Source organism: Mugil cephalus, chromosome 9, assembly GCF_022458985.1.
Source record: "Mugil cephalus isolate CIBA_MC_2020 chromosome 9, CIBA_Mcephalus_1.1, whole genome shotgun sequence".
NCBI lineage: Eukaryota > Metazoa > Chordata > Actinopteri > Mugiliformes > Mugilidae > Mugil > Mugil cephalus.
In genome coordinates, this window is record NC_061778.1 from 6405837 (window position 1) to 6426423 (window position 20587).

At 41.9% G+C, this 20587-nt stretch overlaps 2 protein-coding genes across 4 annotated transcripts in view; one reads left to right on the plus strand and one right to left on the minus strand.

Annotated features, from left to right (window-relative positions):
• The first annotated feature begins 349 nt into the window (after positions 1-349).
• On the plus strand, positions 350-16637 carry LOC125013076 (tripartite motif-containing protein 3-like). 3 transcript variants are annotated; one of them, XM_047593373.1, is made up of 13 exons: positions 350-505; positions 9466-9638; positions 10074-10314; positions 10469-10620; positions 10738-10918; positions 11040-11769; positions 11999-12102; positions 12209-12376; positions 12464-12632; positions 13129-13188; positions 13471-13541; positions 14309-14449; positions 14535-16637. In XM_047593373.1, exons 2-13 carry the CDS (start codon positions 9493-9495, stop codon positions 14685-14687), a joined length of 2316 nt encoding a protein of 771 aa, XP_047449329.1. In that variant the 5' UTR covers positions 350-505; positions 9466-9492; the 3' UTR covers positions 14688-16637. The 3 variants fall into 3 exon arrangements, with proteins under 3 accessions (XP_047449329.1, XP_047449331.1, XP_047449330.1); XM_047593374.1 differs by lacking the exon at positions 350-505 and adding an exon at positions 2583-2718; XM_047593375.1 differs by lacking the exon at positions 13129-13188.
• The window catches only part of frem2b (FRAS1 related extracellular matrix 2b), a 54638-nt gene continuing 49825 nt past the window's right edge, over positions 15775-20587 (minus strand). The window contains exon 24 of the mRNA XM_047593372.1: positions 15775-19212. Within this exon, the coding sequence (XP_047449328.1) occupies positions 18682-19212 (531 nt within the window). The 3' untranslated portion in view covers positions 15775-18681. The remainder of the gene's footprint in view (positions 19213-20587) is intronic.

A 20587-nucleotide genomic window follows, 5' to 3' on the forward strand; every position in this document is an offset into this window, starting at 1 on the left:
AACATATTATGAAACAGATCTGCTGTGGAGTAGTGAATAAGTGTTGTACTGGGGGGTATATCCATTTTGTCTTTACACTCCAATAAATATTTGCATCCTAATAAGTCAAAGCATAAAGGTAATAAACTGCATCCTTTGTCCTTTTAAGGGAATTGGGTGGTAACGGAGGAAGCCAAACCCCTTTGCACCAGATAGACTTATCCCTCAGTCAGTCCCAGAGATTTCACCTCTTTTGCATATTCCCTGCCCCCTCTACGTGCTATTGGGCTCCTCAGCTCCTCCCATAAACCATCTGACCAATACTGCACGTAAGCCACTCCCCTAATCTCCTCCTTTCCCTTGTCCTCTTCCTTACTGTCCCCTTCTTCTCCCAGACAGACCCTGCCCTTTCCTTTCTGTCGCCCTGTCTGTGGATTCTGTTGTAGAGGATTTGGACACTGACAATGGGAAGCGTTCTCTACGATCTGCAATGCTGACACTTCAGCCCCTGCTGCTGGGAATTCATGTGAGTACAATCTGGCCATTCACTTCTTTTTATGGTATCGTATTTCTGCTTTCTCATCTTGTTTGTGCCATTAGCCCGAGTCCTCAATAATACAATGACTGGGATAGGAGCGGATGAATAATTGATCACACCATCCCGACTAGCATCTGTGCACCGGTAAATGACAGAGGGGCTGTTCTTATTACACATGATCTCTTCTCTTTTGTCACACATTCTGTTTGCATTATTCATTATATGTCATTAGGGTAAAAGACATCATCAAAGTATTTAATTCCAGCCTTGCTTAAGAGCAACTGTTGCACTAAAATACTCTACTGCTCTGATTCTTTATTGCTTCCTCAACCAGCCCACACACTTCTCCATTTTAGCTCCTATCTGGCTGCCGGCTGGCTGCCGGCTCAGTGGCAGGTGGGCATCTCTGCTGCAGTGTTGAGAGCTGGGCTCTGTAATCAAGCATACGTGCTCTTTTGTTTAGAGGATTAGTGATCTTTCACTGGTTTTCTGATCTGAATTTGTATGGAGCATTCTTCTGGGAAGCGATGTGAGCCACATATGAATCAGCGTGCTGTTGTCTTGTGTTAATCTGTGACTCCTTGTGTTGCATTGTACTGCAGCAACAGCGCAAGGCAATGCATCATTTTCACTCCTCTGGCCTAGACTGTGAGCTGATGCTTCAGTCATTTTTATTGACTGGTCTTTGTCCTGGAAGAGGTTTCATCATTGGGTGAGACTATCTTACAGAAGTCTCTGCAACTAATAGAAGTGTTTGGCTTTTTGGTCTGTTGGCTGTTGTCACTGGGTCACAGGGAGGTTGCAGACAGTTCTGGATGCTGCGCCAGAGGGCAGATTTGTAGCAGGGGCTACAAGTCTGCGTCAGGGGTCCATTCAGCTTAGATACAATAGCTTGAGGTCTCATGTTATGTGTGTGTTGTTTAGAGTACCAGCAGCATGTGCAAGAGAACTGGGCACAAACAAAGGTGCTCTGTTAGCCTACAGTACACTCAAATGTTTCAACTCATGTTTGAGCTAGCAAACAAGTTCAAGGAACAGAAGCCAAATTGTAGCTAAAGAGGGCCAGATACAGCATGACCTTTGAATACGAATTTTATAAACAGCAGACATGTGCAGAAATGAAGAAGCAGCATGGACCTTGCTTCTTATCAGTTTTTACATCCACAATTGTAGATTCTGATCCTTCATATTCATATACTGATGTTTTATAGTCAATGATTGAATGAGTCTCCAGGCTGTATCATCATTAAAAGAGGCCAAAGAAAGTATAGTTTAACCTATGCACTCAACATCCAGCAGTAAAAACAACAAATATGATATAATCAGTTGAAATGATTCACACGACTCCATGGTGGAACTTGTTGTCTGTTGAAATACAGCAGGCTACACAAGCCTCTTAATGGCTGTGCTAACCCTTCTTACTCACCATGATGTCATGAAAATACCATGCACATGAAAGACCTAACTGGTGGTTCTAATATTAGCTATAATGGTTCTGCTAGATAAGCAAAGACACAATATTTTGATTGTTAAATCGCCAAAAGCAGCTCGTCATTGTGTCTAATCTAATCGTTGAAGTCTTTAACTGAAATTTTTCTAAGGAAAAGTAACTTCCAAGGGTTCACACAGTTTTGGTAAGAGCTGTGGACATAACACAACACTGAGACCTAGACCTGCATTGTAGTAGTAGTGCAGTTCCTTACATGTAAACATTTTCATAACATACTTATATTCCTTTTCACTAAAACAAAGGGAAACATTTGGAGTTGTTGTTTGTTATAGGTTAATACAGTACTGTGTTACTCGTCCCCCCAACTTTAGATCAGAATGGTCTGTATGTGGCCCCTGAACTAAAATGACCCCCCTGAAAAACTGAATCCATAGATATTTCTACTGACTAGTAGGGGGCGAATCAATTTAAATTTAATGTATTATTTTACTAAACATCTTCATAATGAGGCTATGGCTAGTTTTAAGTCTCCCTTCAATTTAGAGTAAAATATAACAGGGTATTTTGGGGGGCGTGGCTACGATGTGATTGACAGCTAGGTATCCGTGACAGCGATTTATCAATGGACACAAACGTAGCAATGCTCGTTCAGTGTGTGTTTATGTAACCATGAACTCGTTGGTGGGTGCAGGTCGTCTTTTCGTTTTCGCGCTACAGTTCAGACCCTTTCACGGTGTGTTCTCGGTTACCGGTAAGTTCACTTTGTTTGAAGCGTGTTTTTCCGTTGTTTGCATCTTAATTGATTGCGCTAGCATTAGCTGTTAGCCTTTGTAAAGCTAATGGAACCTGGTTCCAATTATGGTAGCAAATATGAACATGTGAACTTAAGCAGCATTAAACTAATGAGTGTCGTCAAGTCGAATTTGTGTAACTGCATTGAAATGGTGATAGAATTATGATGTATCGACCTTCTCTTCCAAATATAGTCACTTCTGGATCCAAAAAGAAACAACAGCGTCTACTTTTACTGTAAAGTCTATTAAGGTTTCCAGCTCGGAGATGTGTATAAAAACAGAATTAGATGTTATCACCATGAAATGAAGAAACCGTTTCATTTATTTTGACATATTCATTCATTATGTTTGGGGTCAATTTGACCCCATTCAGTGTTTGACGTATCTAAATATTTGAGTAACATATTTTTATTTATTTATTTATTTATTTATTTGTCCCTGGTCACCCTAGACTCACTGCATTTAGTGAAATGCTGTGTGTCCTCTAGCCTTAAACTTTAAGAGTGTAGATGTGACACCGTGAGATGGATTTTTCTGAGCTCAACCTGCTGCACTTTCACTAGCATGTGGTACTTTCCTTTATTTCTGTATCTGAGAAATAAAAGAAACTGCGAACCCTCATAAAGAGGGATGCAGCCAGTTACTTTAAGAGAAAAAGCATTGGAGAATGGGGTGCCGGGTGGATGATTTATTTCATCATTAAAATTCCAGCAGCTGGACTCAAATGTCATGCTTAGTTTTGCTGAACTACAGTAAAAATGGTCCTGAAGAAATGGTAGTAGAAAGTTAAACTGAACCCAGATGATGAAATGTTCCTTCGAATTACAAAATAACCTAGCACCTAGAAGCATAAATACCTAATAATTCATTTAAGGATCTAAATCCTCTAGTGTTGCTGTCATGACAGAGTTGCACTGTGTAAACTATTCAGCACTGACATAATACATCTCATTAAACCACGCTGTCAAGCTAAAATTCCACTCGGTTCATCTTACATTCTGAAGTACTCATGCTTAAAGTCATTTACCACTAACACTGACCACCGGTCGTCAGTTTGTTAGATTGCCAGCGAATTTGCACAGGACAGCATATGCCAGACATTATGTGACCATCTGAGTCACAACATGAGATGCCACAGTCACTCTGTAGCCCTTACACCAGGTGAATAAGCGTCTGCAGGCACTGCTTGTGCACTGATTGACCTTTTGTTAAATCTGCAGTGCATGTTGTGCCTGCAGACATGCGGCCTGCATGCCGCATTGGCTTCTGCCCATGTTTATGATAGTGGGCCCACAGGGAGAGACGCTGATATCTCCTGACATGATGTGGTCACTCTCTCTTGTTTCGTCTCATTAGTTGCCAGATCTTATCAATTCAGTGTCTGCAGGGAAAAAAAAGATCATTACCTACCACGGCGTTTTTTTTCGAAGTTCAGTAACCAAATGCACTTTGCAGTTGGAGTAAATTACCACACCTATTTGTGATGGATTGGTGTTGAGTTAAAACGCCAGGTTGGCATAAAATATGCACAATAAAAAAATAATAATTTTGAACCAAGTTGTGTCTAAGATTAGATGGAAACCGATACATACTGCTGTAGTTATGTGGAGCCTGGTATATAATATACCACAGACTGTTTTTCTTTCATTAAGTAAAACCCAACGTTCGCTGCTGTGACCGCTCTGACAGAGACGGATGTATTGAGACAGATTCCTTCATGTGATGCAGTCGGGCGTAAGGGGAGCTTGTTAGTTTGAGAAGTTTCCGTGTTGTGTGAATAATGATTGATGAGTCATCGTAGAGCCAGGCACCTTGCTGGCCCCTCGGTGACACTATAAAGAAAAAGCAACAAAACAGAAATGTACTTTCAGAGCTTTGTTGTTTTGTACAGTACAAGACCCCTGAGCCGTTATTACTCGTACAATGAAGACTAAGAAATGACTAAGAAATAAGTCATGCTTGACTTGCACCTGAATTAGATTTCATCAGATATTGCTGCAAATTTTCAATATGAGGGTCACAGGTTTACTATTTTCCTACTTTTTATTTACTACCTAGTGAGGAAAAAAAAAAATAAATTCAGATGCCTTTTAAGACATAATGGCTGCTAAACCCAGAACAAATAGGACAAACACAGCTATGTAACTGTGTAGGAACAAAACCTGCGTGATGATACAAGAGCACAGACACAACAGATGTGACTGGAAACATAAACTAGAGTCTATATTTAAACACAGTCTCGAAAGCACATCATCGAGGGCCAACACTTCTCACTTCAGGTCAGAGACACTTTAGGTTTGCCGGTTCGGCACACAGTCAGCATCTAAAGAAAACCGTCTCAAGTCTCCTCTCTGCTTTGGCACATACGGCAGATATCACTGAGGAGTAACATGGTTAAAAAATACATATTCCAAATAAAATGGTAATCGCAGACTTAAAATTATTGATGCACTGTGGGGGAAAGGATGCAGTGCAAGCCTCTGGCTTAAACGAGGGGAAAGGACGGGAAGAGAAAATACTTTTTATGGCCCTTTAAACACAAACATTCTGGAATCCTGAATAGTCACAGTTAAGGAATGATATTAACAATCTTTAAATTACAGGCCTCTTAAAGGGCCAGTTTTCCATTTATTGTCCTCATTTATCCCCATTCAGTGGAATCGTGTCAAAACGACACGATGTTGATACTCAGAGATCATGAATGAGAAGGACACGTGTAACAGCAGAACATAATCAGTAGGTTGGAATATCTGTTTGATTATTTTATAAAACTTAAAATTGTTTCCTTAAAGCAAGCTGACTAGGAACTGACACACACTTTTTAAGGGTTCACACTTTAATAGTAGTCAGAGTGACTATAACCTTATGTTTTTCCACAAAATGTCAAACAATGATAAAAAAGTTTTGGGTGAAAGAAGCAGATCATCTGTTCACTGCCATATTCTTGGGCGATTCCCAGTGAAGCGGTTCCTCAAAAAGATAACATCACTCATTCCATCCAGTGGTCACAAGGCAAAAAAAGAAAACCCGTATTCATTTCACTTGGCAACGTAGTAAAATCACTGGACTGGCAGACATGAGTCATTACTTATGGCATTATAAAAGACAGAAAAGCCTTAGAGGGATGATCTTTAGAAAGCCTTTCAGGCCTCTAATCAATTTTGCACACAAATCACAGCTACAAAAACAAGTAGCACCTTATGGGAGAGGTGAAGAGCAGGTCATAACCACCGGCTCTGCCTACCAGCAGACGTAATCCCCGCAGATTAAGCTGAGAGCAATGTTTTCTCTCATTGTGAGCTCATGTTGCCAAAATCCAATTAAACCATCCATATTAGAGGTCTACAGCAGAAAGGTGTTTGACAAACAAACGACTCCTCTCAAGGCTGGGATACCTGTGTGTAGTCTGGTACGTGGGCAACCAGTGACTAGTTAATGATTTTATGCGCACAGGCAGAATTCTCTTTAACTTTGATTTGAGCTGACTGGGCACGTCTTCCAAATGTGGGCGACACTGTAATCCAGGCGGCAGACGGGGCCTTGCCCTGCAGGAGGACACTAAGCCACTTAACTGTAATGCATGGTGAGAGTGGCAAGTGATGGTTTGTAGTCAAACAGCTGAACGTGCAAACCTTCGTGTTCCGTGGACTGGCTGCGTGCAGCCGACATGTTCCACCGTGACGGATGCAGGACAGAGAGAGGATGCACTGTGGCGAACTGACGGGGGAAAATTGAGCTGAAATGTGTGAAGCGCTGACTGTGCATTTTTCTTGACAAATCCTTGCCTAATCATGTGCTTCCTCAGCCATTAAAGCAAACTGCAGAATTAAGTCTAATATTTCTATTACTTATCTGTTTGGATTGGTTAGTTTTACAAGGGTTTTGCAGTATGTGCATGTTGAATCAAGTGAATCTAAGACAAAGGTTAGTGCAGCTGCTTACTTAAACCATCTGCAGTGATTTCATTAGTCATAGTTTGGTCTTCCCAGCTCAGTTGCATTTGAATATTTGCTCGTGTAGCTTTTCTGTAAGCACATGCACACATACCGGAGGGTTGCTATCGTGATATAAAAACAGTTTTTCAAGAAATATTCTCTTTCTGTGGTGAGACAAGTGGGAGTAATTGAACCAAAGAGGACTACTGGGTGAATAGACAGGCATGGAGGAAGGGAAGGGAAGGGAAGGGAAGGGAAGGGAAGGGAAGGCGGGGGAGGCTGTTGCAATCCTAGAGGCAGTAGCCAGCCGAGAGAGGAGGAGGAGGAGGAGGAGGAGGAGGAGCTTGAGGGCTTTGGCTCATCGAGCTTCCTCCTGATGTCACCGTTCAGCTGCTGCGATTCAGACTCCATGTAGAGGGAACGCAGCCCAGCGAGGGCAGGGCTTTTGAGGGGAGACAAGGAAAGGGGGAGGCATAAATGGTTGGGGGAGGGCCTGTTGTGTGGACAGTGAAAGGGCTCAGCAGAGCTCCTTAGTCAGTAGGCCTTGTAATCACTTGGGAAGAAGCAACAATAGAGCCTGCGAGCCCGAGGGGGAAAAAAAAAAATCTGCAAAGATGTCTGTGGCTGCGATCGGGCCCGCTGATGCTATGAGTGCATGTATGTGGTTGAGACAGAGGGAGAGTCTCAAGAGGGAAAAAAAATGAAAGGATAACAGAAAGAAAAGGCGATGAAGGGAGGGCAGAGAGAGAGATGTGGGGCGCTGAGCTGTGAGCGGAGCTGGAATGCCATTGTTAGAGAAGGACAGCTGCCTCTGAGGCCTGCTTGCTCATGTGAAACAGTCAGCCCAGGTCTATGTGAATTTTTCCCTCCCAGAGAGACCGATAGGCAGACAGGTGGCTCTGCCGCCAGGAGTCGAGGGAAGGAATTAAAAGGAATTTGGGGAGTGGCATTTTCAAGCTTCCCTTTTCCTCCTCGCTCTCTCAAAGAACAAGGGCCGCACTGTATTTGCCAAGATGCTGTTCAAAAGCACAGTGGAGTGGGACGCTTTGGTGTTAGTGAGTCAGATAATTGTCCTCATCCCAGGTCAGACTGAGAGAGCAGATGTTGACTGAGTTATTAACAGTGTACAATATGAGCTGACAGATTGTCCCAGCTGAGCGTGTGCGGATGGTGAAAATAACCTCTAATAAACAGTAATCAAGTGTTGATGAGGCGTCGCTGGATCGGTTCATGTGTTAGGTTTACATGTGAAATCTACAGTTCAAATATGGTTGTCACATTCCACCGCTCTCAGGTTTACTTTCATTATGTAATCACTGTACTAGAGTTTTATGTAAGTATCCTAGGATTTACTTTATTTGTTCCGGAGGAGGTTTTTCTGCACATTTTCCATATATGGATTGTCACATTCTTCTGCAGAAAAGTTTCCTTTGGCGTTTGTGCTTGCTATCGACCGAACCTTGGCCAGAAGCCGGTCACCTACAAGGTCTCTAGTTTTCAAGCTTTTTTGAGTGTTTATGAAGTGACTGATCAGTGTGCATACATTAAATGCAGCTTACATACATCATTTTGATTTCCAGAGGTCGGTATGCATTAGTTGATTATTAGTTTTTCTTTCAAACGCTGAATGAATTTCCTTTGAATTTCCATTTGAATGTCTTAATATCAATTTTACAAGAAAAAGTCATGTTTTGGGTTGATCGTGAACGATCCACCACCTATTTTCTGTACAAGTGATGTAAATTGGAAATGAATCATATAGATTAATATTGTCTTTTGACTTGTCCAATGAATAACCACTGTCCTCGTGCCAGACTTTGACCACCACTCTGAAATTTTTCCCTTGTCGTTTCCTTTCTGTGGTGATTTCAGACTCTAAATACTACAAAACCTATAATCGTAAAAATGTGATTGTTATTCACACTATTAAAAGAAAATGAACAGAATACAATGCAGTTTAAAGGTTATTAGAGCACGGTTTACAAGTAATGACAACAAGAGTGGAACGACCTCTATGGCGTCGGAGTTCCCTGCCAAAAAATGTGACGAGGAAAAATAAAATAGCTGCTGATTCTATGCAGTTGAAATGAACAAACTACCCACACGGACCAATCAGATCAATGGCTGGAATGTAAAAAGCAGTGTTAAGCGGCGGTTTGACCACCTAAAAGCAACGTGTCTGTGTCCGAGTTCATTAAATCCTCTATGTGCTTGTGTGCAAAATGACAGATGTACAACATATCATTGGCACGCTGAGATAATCTGTGCTTGACCCACTGATACAGTTTCACCAACTCTACCATCTAAACAGAGAGCCAGGACGGAGGTGCCCACTCATCTGGAATTAAATAATGAAACCGAGACTGTGTACGGTAAAATATTGAGAGGACTGAAACAGAAGACGCATTTCTGTTAACAGCATATTTCTATAGACTTCTACTGTAATACACCACTGTAAGCACAGCTTGTTGTCTCGGCTCAGACTTCTGCCCTGGAGTGTTGGTCACATGGATTCATATATTTTTTTCCCACTGCATTAACTTGATCTGGATTTTCACTTATTAACTCAAACAGCTAGAACTACTGGGATATGAATATGGGAGAGCACGACATGCCAGTGAATCCAGGACTCACATGAGGTTTTATAATGTTGACAGCGTTATGACTCATACCTTCCTTTGAACGAGAGGATACGCCCTCCTCACCCTGCTTGAGTTTCCTCAAGGCTTTCATGACCTTCCTCCTGTTTGTTTCACCCCGTGTGTGCAGGTTAAGTGGTCCCAGTGCCTGATTTGAATGTCTGTCATTATGGCGAAGCGTGAGACCGGCAGCACCAGCCCTGTGGTGAGGCAGATTGACAAGCAGTTCCTCGTCTGCAGCATCTGTTTGGACCATTATCACAACCCCAAGGTTCTGCCTTGCCTGCACACCTTCTGTGAGAAGTAAGTTCTTAATCGGCCAATCTGATTTTTATCTGTGTGTGACTTTTCATAAGGTGCATTAGAGGTGATAAGCCAAGATTAATATGATAATAAAAAAAAAAATTAACAAAGAGAAAAAAGAGTGACCGTTTTAAACATGTTTTGGAATTGGGTGCAATGGTTTAAAATCACCACATTCACCTCAATTAACACTGCAGTTCCCTCATCATTGTGCCTTCTGCACGATGTAAGTACTTTCAGTTTGGCTATAAGAAAAACAGACACCCTTTTTTTAGGCACAGCATTGTTGGCAGCAGGTTCCACTTCTGTGCTGCTTGTACAGTTTTTAACTTGAGCCCTATCTTAAAGAGATATTTGTGTTTCTACACTGTGTGCGCGGGGTAATTACTTTCAGCTTAATCCCTCTTATTGATTGCATTTTTTTCCCTCTTGTAGGTGTCTACAGAACTACATCCCTCCACAGTCTTTGACGCTGTCCTGTCCAGTATGCCGACAGACGTCCATCTTGCCCGAGAAGGGTGTGGCAGCCCTGCAGAACAACTTCTTCATCACAAACCTAATGGAAGTGTTACAGCGAGACCCGGAGTGCAGCCGACCAGAGGCGTGCAATGTCCTCGAGTCGGCCAATGCAGCTACGACCTGTCAGTCTCTTTCTTGCCCCAACCATGAGGGCAAGGTAAGCCAAAACAAAAAGACAAGGTGTTAAGTGCAAGAATGTTTCTATTGGCGATCGACCGCGCTGCCCGTTTATGTCAGATCTTTAAATGTATGAGCAATGCCATGCTCAGAAATATCATTTGCATTTCTCTGCTCCACTGCACCATCTGCAGGTGATGGAGTTTTACTGCGAGTCATGTGAGACAGCCATGTGTCTGGAGTGTACAGAGGGCGAACACAGGGAACATGTGACAGTTCCTCTGAGAGATGTGCTGGAACAGCACAAGTCAGCTCTCAAAAATCAGCTGGACGCTGTGCGTAACAGGTATAATTTTCAGTGCTTCCATCCATATCTGTTAATATTAATTGTTTTTGGAAATACTGGAAATTTAATGAACCATATTTTAAAAGTTTTACCCTGTTTTGATCTTTCGCCTGGAAGACTGCCTCAGCTGACGGGTGCCATCGAGCTGGTGAATGAGATCTCCAAGCAGCTCACGGAGAGGAAAAATGAGGCGGTGACTGAAATCAGTAATACGTTTGATGAGCTGGAGAAGGCCTTACACCAACGAAAGACTGCCCTCATTACTGAAGTGGAAAACATCTGCAGCACCAAGCAGAAGGTCGGCAGTTTGTCTTCCTGAGCTTTTGTCTTGACGAAAGAGAAACAATTTGATAATTTTCCACATTTCCTACCATGCGCTACTTACTGTCTCCTCCCGTCTCTGGTGTACTGTTCTTTAGGTGCTTCAAGCCCAGCTGACAACTTTACTTCAGGGCAAAGAGAACATTCAAAGCAGCTGCAACTTCACAGAGCACGCCCTGAGCCACGGCAGTGCCACTGAGGTCCTGCTGGTCCAGAAACAAATGGGGGAACGAGTCAGTGCTCTGGCGCGACACACCTTCCCCGAACATCCCCACGAAAACGGACATCTGGAGTGCCAGGTAGAGACGGACGGCCTGAGGCGCTCCATCCAGAACCTGGGAGTCCTGATCACGACGGGGGCTGTAGGCCACACTAGTGTCGCCACCGGCGAAGGCCTGCGACACGCGCTGGTCGGCCAGCACACCACCATCACAGTCACGACTAAAGACAAGGACGGAGAACTGGTGAAAACCGGTAACGCTGCTCTCAGGGCAGAGATCGTCTCTGCGGACGGAGCGTGCAGCGAGGCCGAGGTGGTGGACAACAAGAACGGCACCTACGAGGTTGGATATACCATCCGCTCCGAGGGGGAGTTCACCTTCTCCCTGCTGCTGTACGAGCAGCCCGTGAGGGGGAGCCCGTATCGTTTGCGCGCCGTCAAGCCGTCGGATGTGCTGCAGTCGCCAGACGACGTGAAAAGAAGAGTCAAGTCTCCAAGTGGAGGAGGGGGACATGTTCGACAGAAGGCCGTTCGCAGGCCCTCCAGCATGTACAGCACCACCAAGAAGAAGGAAAACCCGATAGAGGATGAGCTGATCTATAGAGTTGGTGGGTGAATAAATGCTTTGCTTTTAAATATAGTAAATGCTGACTGAACTGCATTGCGTTTTTCCACCAGAGCACAAACTCAGTCTTATTTCTGAATAGTTTGAATATCTGGTGGTGCAAAATTTTACACATTTTTCTAGAAACATTACAAGCACAACCTAACTGGTATGTAATTATTCTAAAAACATATTTAGTGTAAAAGTACACCCATGTCTTCCTTACATGACAGGAACAAGAGGGCGAGATAAAGGAGAATTCACCAACCTTCAAGGCATTTCAACCTCCAGTAATGGGCGGATTGTGGTGGCAGACAGCAACAACCAGTGTATACAGGTCATTGTCTATTATGAAAATATTCAACAAGTTATTTCATGGTTTAGATTTTGGTATAAGTGAATTTACTTTTTTCTTTTTCTTTTTCTTTTTCTTTTGTGTGTAGGTATTCTCTAACGACGGCCAGTTTAAAATGAGGTTTGGGGTAAGGGGTCGTTCACCAGGGCAGCTGCAGCGCCCCACGGGGGTCACAGTGGACATGAATGGGGACATAATTGTAGCAGATTACGACAATAGATGGATTAGCATCTTCTCCTCGGATGGAAAGTTCAAGGTGAGTGGTAAAGTAGTTAAAAAAGAATAATTTGCACTAAATTTAAAGGATAAACTGATTCCCTTACTGTACCTCTGCTTATAACAGAGTAAAATTGGTGCTGGAAGGTTGATGGGACCCAAAGGTGTAGCCGTGGACAAGAATGGACATATCATCACGGTGGACAACAAGGCCTGCTGCGTCTTCATCTTCCAATCAAATGGGAAGTTGGTGACGAAGTTCGGTGCCAGAGGAACATCTGACAGACACTTTGCAGGTACTGTTACAAGTAAACCTCGTTAAGATTATTTCATTAATGATGTTTCTTCCAGGAAGAGACTTGAGATCTACTTTAAATGTTGTGTACCAGAGCATGTGGTTGGGCCAGATTTACAGATTTTACTCATCTTTCTTTTCAGGAGGTTGTATTTGTACACATTTTTAATTCATTTAGACATCAGCACACTTTATTTTAGATATTTTAAATATTGAATGCATGCACAGCTGCTCGCTTAATTCTTATGTTTTTTTCTAATTGATGCCCTGATTAAAAAGAGTTGTAAGCCTGTCACCATAGGATGAGACTGTAGAAGTGTAAAGAGGCATATATTGAGGACGCCCTCTAAAGCATGAAAAGATGTGATGATTGTTTTTGTGTCTACATTAATGTTCTTTTGTTACTGGAATCCCTCATTGATGGAGCTTCAGTTGTGTACCAGTGTTTACGTTGGAACCCGTTTCTTTTCTCACCTGGACCTTTTCTTTTCTTTTAGAGAAAAGTGGTGCAAACATTGCACTGGAAACAAAGCTTAGTAAATCTGGCCCTGTTTTCAGTAAGTAATTAATTCACTGTGAGTGTGAACTTGGGGAAAAAAAAAACTAAACTCCTCTTTGTTCTTTTTACGTGTTGCTGCATCAAGTCTGTCACGTCTCACATTCTGTTTTGTCCCACGTCCACTGTCAACAGTCTTTCTCCGTGTGGTCACTTTGTGTCTTGTTTTCCAAAAATCCAAAAATAGTTTGCAGCTTCCTCCTCGTTCTGCGCGTCGTAAATCAACGGACGACTCATCTGTGCTCTTCCTCCTCTTGTTTCTTCTGCTGTTTTCTTTTTTTAGGTCCCCACTTTGTGGCTGTAAATAATAAAAATGAGATTGTGGTGACGGACTTCCATAACCATTCAGTCAAGGTATGGCTTGTATGTAATGTGCAAGTTATTTATAGTTGTAAATGTGCATCGGAAATACTGTGAATAAAAGGAAAATTACATGTATGAGAGTTAGTTTAAGTTTGAAAAGCTATAGCAAAAACTTCCACTTACATGTAGTTACATTGACAATAACTAGTCTTTTTTTCAGGGTAAAAATAAACTTTAATTTAAACTACGTGGGTCATAATTGCCTGTGTTATTTCAAATCATTTTCTTTTGGTTTATACACTACAGGCCAAAAGTTTGGGAGCAACATCAAATTTGTATATAAAAGATTGGTATGCTTTGCAACAAAATAAACATGATTATTATATAAAGGGTAACCTAATCAGAAGACATTTTCACTATAATTATCAGGTATTTGACTTTTTCTTTCTTCAAAGTAACCTCCTCTGGCTTTAACCACAGCATGGCATAGACGAGGCATTCGTTCCACAAGAGATGTTTGTATTCAGACTCTCAAAAGCCAAAGAAAGTGAATAATGGAAACTGTGACCCTAAAACTACGCCCTTCTTTTTTTTGCTGACATTTATTCAGCAATGATCTGGTAAATGGTGCATATCAATAAAATCCCAGTCTGATCATGCAGTTAATACATCCCACAATACATAGAACTCACAGCTGTGTTTTCTTAAGATTGTGAACAGAAACTTGAAGTTGCTTCCAAACTTTTTCCAAAGTGTATATTTTTATTTTATGATGCCGTCATTCACCTACTGTCTGTCTCGCCCACCCCGACTATCAGGTGTACAATGCAGATGGGGAGTTCCTGTTTAAATTCGGCTCCCACGGCGAGGGGAATGGCCAGTTCAACGCCCCGACAGGTGTGGCTGTGGATGCCAATGGAAATATCATTGTTGCCGACTGGGGCAACAGCCGGATCCAGGTTAGGCTGCAAGCTAAAAGTAGAGTAATTTGTATGAAGTGTATGAATCGCTCACACAGCTTCTCTTTCCACGCTGTGTAACCAGGTGTTCGACAGCTCAGGGTCCTTCCTCTCGTACATCAACACGTCGGCCGACCCCCTCTACGGCCCCCAGGGTCTGGCCCTCACGTCCGACGGTCACGTGGCGGTGGCAGACTCCGGGAACCACTGCTTCAAGGTTTACCGCTACCTGCAGTAGACACCCGAGAGGCGGCCGCCTTCACCAACCGCAAGCACTGACGACACAACAAATGTATTCCACAGGGTGCAATGATCAATCCAGTACAGCCTTTCGATGAACACATCAGCTGTTTTCCCATATATAGTTAAGTGTCACCTCTTAATGGCGTGTGTTGAAGGCGGATTTCGGAGACGAGCGATGTAGCATTACCGGGACGAGAAATGCAAAAAGCCGCGGACTGGTTGTAGAGAAAGTGCAAAAAACCTTTTTGTGTGTTGTTCTCTGTGGATGGTGTTATTAAACAACACTTAATTTGAGACCAGACTGGAGATAGATTGAAGTATTTAATCAGCCATAACTTGTCCAGATGCATGACGTTTCTTTTATCTCAGAGCCTAGGCAGCGACAACAGTGTACCCATCCCTTGCTTTTCTCATGAGCTAGTTAACGCTTACAGTGAAATGAACAGTGCTACGCTTCTCCAGCAATGAAATGTAAAATTTCTCACTTACTGACATCTCGCATAAGAATGTCGCCACCATCTGTGCATTGATTTGCTGTATGTACTGTATATATACATAAATGTATATTGTGTATATTAGATCACACCATATGTATGTGCTATGATTTTGAAAAACACACAAGCTTTTTGGCTACCCAGAGCGCAGCAGTCAAGGATCCCAGGATTTTAAACGTGTGTGTGTGTGTATGGCAGCTCTTATGCTTTTGACACACACAGAGCACATGCTTAAAAAAAAAAAAAAAAAATTGAGAAGAGTGTCATATTTATTGCTAACGTTAGCAGCACAATAATCAGTTTTGTTAATATTATGTTATTTTAAAGTGGTAAGAAAACATGTAAAATGCTAATTTATTTTATTTTATACAAGCTCAGCATTTACAGATTATTTTTCTAAATTTGTGCTTTTTTTTTTCCTCCCCCCACTTTCTCTTTAAAGCAGAATTCAGTATCCGTCCACATCTGGAAAAAACGTGTGATCAGTGTTTGCGCACTTGGGCAGCTCTTTTCCAAAGCTACAGCACCATTTTTGTTTTCAACAAAAAAACAAACAAAAAAAAGTTTTCTAGAGTTTTTTTTTTTTTCCTCCGAATCAATGTTAGACGTAAGGTTTGAATTTCCACAAGGTTTTGCCTTTAACTTTCCTATAAAAAGCTTTATTCTTTGAAGTGCTACCGCCTAGACTGGATACAAAACCCATAACTCAGGAAATCCATCCAATTTGGTCACAGCATCAGTTGCAAAAACATTTTTTTATTTGACGGTATCATAGAAACAGCAGCTGGACAGTCACACTGAGAGCTTTGTGAGGAAAACTGTTAATTTGTGCAGAGGTAGAGGCTGGATCTGAAATCACTGGGATGGAGTATGAATTCTGTTTTACAATCTTTGTTATTTTATTAGCTTTCACACAAGAATCCATTACCGATATGTTACTGTAAATGACCATTTGTTACATTGGCTAGCGAACACATCCACATTTAAGAATTCACTGACAATTACAGTTGTGCACTATCTATCTGGTAGGTCTGAGTTTCTGCCTGCAGTACATAAAGCCATGACCCCACAGGGGAAGACTCCTGTACTAGTAGAGATGTTGCTGCTCTTGCTCCCCCTCGTGTTCATTTTGTGTAATGGCATAAGAAAACACCGTGCCACAGCAGGCGCTGCAAAGACAAGCTCCTGGTCAGACTTAATTACCCACAACACTGTGCTTAACACCCGATTTCTTAACTACAGGATATGACTCCAAATTTTGCCAGTTAAGTCGACCATGGGGCTTCTCCTTTTCACGCACCTGATCTGCTGTTTGATTTGTTGCCAAACGGGAGCGCAGACCTCTTCAGAGAGTCAGATGCTCACCTTTTAGAGATGTGTCTAAAGCATTTTACCCTACACAATTTTGTTTTCTCTATGAATATGCACTGGTAATAAAAGCACATGGTTTACTGGGTTGTCGTATACATATTTAACTACCCTTTAAGCTTATTTTTGCTCTGATCTGAGTTTGATTTACTCTTTTTTTTTTTTGGTCGTGATGAGGACATGAAATGAAGTAATTAACTTAGCAGTAGTTATATAGTTAATAGTCTTGCACGTCTCTTCTCAGAATCCTTATATCCTGCATTTTGCATTATTCTGTGTCCCATAAAAGCATAAAATACACAGTTATCTTGAAAAATTATTTATTTGCAGACCATGTTGTGCTTCTGGTCTGTGTTACAAATACTTACAGCACATACAGTATGCATTTTTATTTATTTCTTTTAACAATAACCATTCCCAAAACATCCAAATGGTATATTTATATGTAATACATATGTATATACATACATACATGTATGTGCATAAAAAGCCCAGAATGCACTTAAAGCATTAGAGAGTGTAATAAAAGAACCACAGTACATTGATGCAGGGTCAGAAGTAGATTAGCAAGCAAATTGTGCACTGGCAAGAAGAAAAAACAAAAACAGACTTCAGGTAAACATTTACTGAACGAATGAGAGTATCACAGGTTGCATAGAAGTGTTTTCAATTTCAGAACAGAATCGCAAATAAACCGGACATCAACAAGGTAGAGACTATGACATTAGTGTTTATAGGATAGAATACAAAGTAAGAGGTAATCAGATTTTGTGGCAATCTGGTTTGAAAAAGCAAAAACCAAAAAAGTTTATATCTCCCGTATATTAATATCACAATAACAAACATGTCACACTCTGAGTACTGAGAACAAAATGTTCAAATCAAAACTACAAACAAGACGGATATAGAGTTTGTGTCAAAATAAGCATGAATTAAAAAAATAAATAAATACTTTTAAAATAAATCGGAGAGAATTTCTGACGTGGATTAAAACTTTTTTCATTCCCTTTAAGTGAAATTTGATATTCCTATTAGAAATAAAAAGAAGAAGAATTAAAGAGTCAACACTTAGCCCTGTAGTGAAATGGATTCAGAGTCACGGCTATCTCTACAAAGCTTAAGTCGTTAAAGCGTACCAGTTGTGCCAAGAGGGAAAGTAGTTCCTGTTGGAAATAGTGGATCTGGAACCATTACTATACTACACTGTACACTGCAGACCAGCTGTCTTGAAAGTCGCTGCAATACCGAAAACTCTTTTACAGAACAGTTCAACTTCTCTTATTTGATTTAGTGCTGTGTGTCAATCCTGAAATCATCCAGTGTTTCAACGACTAAATATTGAGGGAAATTCAACAATGTTTCTTAGATAAATACTGCTGTTCATGGGATATACCGTAAAATACAAACTAGTGAAAATACAGTAGATCAGACACATTTGTCACAATTCAATTCAAATCAGCTTTTTTTAAGCTTCAAAAAGAAAAATAAACACATGCAAAAAAAGAAATATATATATATAAGCACAACAAAACAATATTCATTCAAATGATGTCTTATTTTTTTTGTTCGTGTGGATGTTTTACTGATCACAAATGTTCTACATCATAATAAATCCTGTGACATTGTAGGCACGAACATTCTCTAAAAGGACAGATTTTTCCAGTGTACGAAAACTGTGGACAGTGTCATGACGCAGCGAACCAAACGTACAAAAGCCAGAACTACAGCAGTATGTGAAATAATCCCGCGACCTACTCAGCAAAACACCAAATGCCGTTCAAGTTAGGAGGCATCTTCTGTAGCACCTTTGGAAAATTAATAACACCTTTTTTTTCTTTTTTTTTTCTCTTTTGGATCAAGTGGCATCAAAAGCCAGTCGATGAGTGAATTCTGACAAGTGTTTGACAAGTGCCTTGAAACAGCTACTAACACGGTCCATCCCCAGGTCACTGCCCGGACCACTCCCTGGCCGTGGGAGTGATGCAGCATTTCAAGTAGATTTCGGAACAGAATCAAAGCTCTTTACAGTTTGTGTTGCTTCGCGCACAATCTTCAATTTTTTATCTAAATGTGAGGCACTTGCAAAATGAAAATATCAGCTAAATCTCTCCGTCGTCGGCCGCTTGGTCAGACCTCTGAGCTGTCTGTGTTGCCGAGGCCTTGCGCCATCATCGGCTCCGCGCTGCTGGAGTTCCTGGGCACTTCTTTCTTCTCTTGCTTGGACCGCACCAGCAGCGCCACCACGATGACGAGGAGCACGGTGAGGAGCAACCCGACGAAGACGCCGATGATCAGCACGAGTCCGTCGTCTTCGTCGTCTCTCCGGTTCACCTCTTGGGGGGTGTTTCCTTTGGTGTAGATCTCCTTCTCCGGGCTCGTCCTCCGCTGGCTGCTGCGGTCCAGCGCGATGTGCAGGATGTTGGTGCCGCGGTTGTTGCTCACGCCGATCTCCTCTATTACGTCTGGCACGTCGTTGGATCTTCTGTAGCGGCGGCGGCGGTGGTGGTGGCTGTGGCGGCGGTGGCTCTCCAGGGGCAGGTATGTGTGATGGCTCAGCGCGTGGTATTCCAGGCTCCTCTTCCCTATGCCACGGTTGGCGTTGTCCCGAGAGCGGACGGTGTAGATGGTGTGTATGTACCATTCTCTCCCTGCAGTCACCTGGACACAACAACAATTGTAAAAAAAAGTTATACGATCAGGCCCAACATTATGACCACCTTCCTAATATTGTTTGGTCTCCCTTGTGCCTCCACAACAGTTATGACTCATCAGAGAATGGACATGGGCCTTCTGAGGGTGTCCTGTGGTGTGGTGGGCTCTGTGGAACATCCCACAGATTGGGATATAGTGAATTTGGAAGCCAGGTCAACACCACATTTTGTTTGTTTTAGTTATTCCGAAATCTTTGTTATGTGTCTGCATCAGGCTGCATCCTGCTGCGGATGGCTGCTGCCATCAGTGAGTGTCATTACTATAGGGTGGGGGTGCCTGGTCTGGTCTCTCTGTCTCTAGTAACAACACAATTCATCTCCACAAAAAAAAAAGAAAAGAAAAAATGTGCATATGAATATGTGCAATATTCAAACAAGGAATGCAGTTTCATGCTGGTGCACAGTCGTGCAGGACGGCCTGCGTACACTGCATAAAAACTGTACCAAAGACATATATCTTATATTTTGTTCAGAGACAAGAACTTATTTAACTTATTTTAAGAATTTTTGTCATGCAAAAACAGCTTAACCCACTGGCAGTTTTTGTTCCTTAAAATTCCTTAAGATACACAAGACGATTTGACTGAATATAAGAATATTTTGCTTCTTTCTAGTAACGCTGCTTTTGCGGTGTACCCAGGGCGCTTACACGTCACGTCTGTCAAATAAATACCTAAAACTGAGGTTTTAAACGGTTAACTGAGGGTGAAAAATATAAGTCTGGTTTTACATGGTTCTCTCTCTCGACTTCAGCTGTCTCCTCGCATCTCAAGTTGCTAATCGGAAAAGGCGGATTTGGCTTGGATATCCCTTAATTACCCAGATTTCCATTACACCAGAAGCCACGGAACATTGTATGTTAAGTCATTAGATGATAACTAATGTTTTCCCATATTAAACTGAACACCAGAGAAAATACTCCTTTGACCAATGGACCTTCTAACTCTGAGGGGAGTGTGGTGAGTGTTGGTCTGTGTTTGCTTGAATGAGGGTCTGGGGTATTGGGGGGTCAGGGGTGTTTTAAAGTTAAGCACACTGTGTTGCATTTTTATGTATGAAAAGTTCTGTTTAAAGTTTGTTTTGATTTTGATTTGATCAGAAGAAGTAACCTGGGCGAGGTGAAGGGCGGGGTGTGAGTCATACTGTTGTCAGAGGCCACATAAAGACCAGCCCACACAGAGACTTTTGAGATTGTGAAGATTGTGCAGTCGCAAGGTGGTTTCCATGAGGAAGTAGAAACTGCGTTCAGAGAATCTTAGTGTCCTCTCAGCTTGTTAAGAGAAAAAGGAAAATTATTGTACAGTAGATGTTCGTCTTTCCAT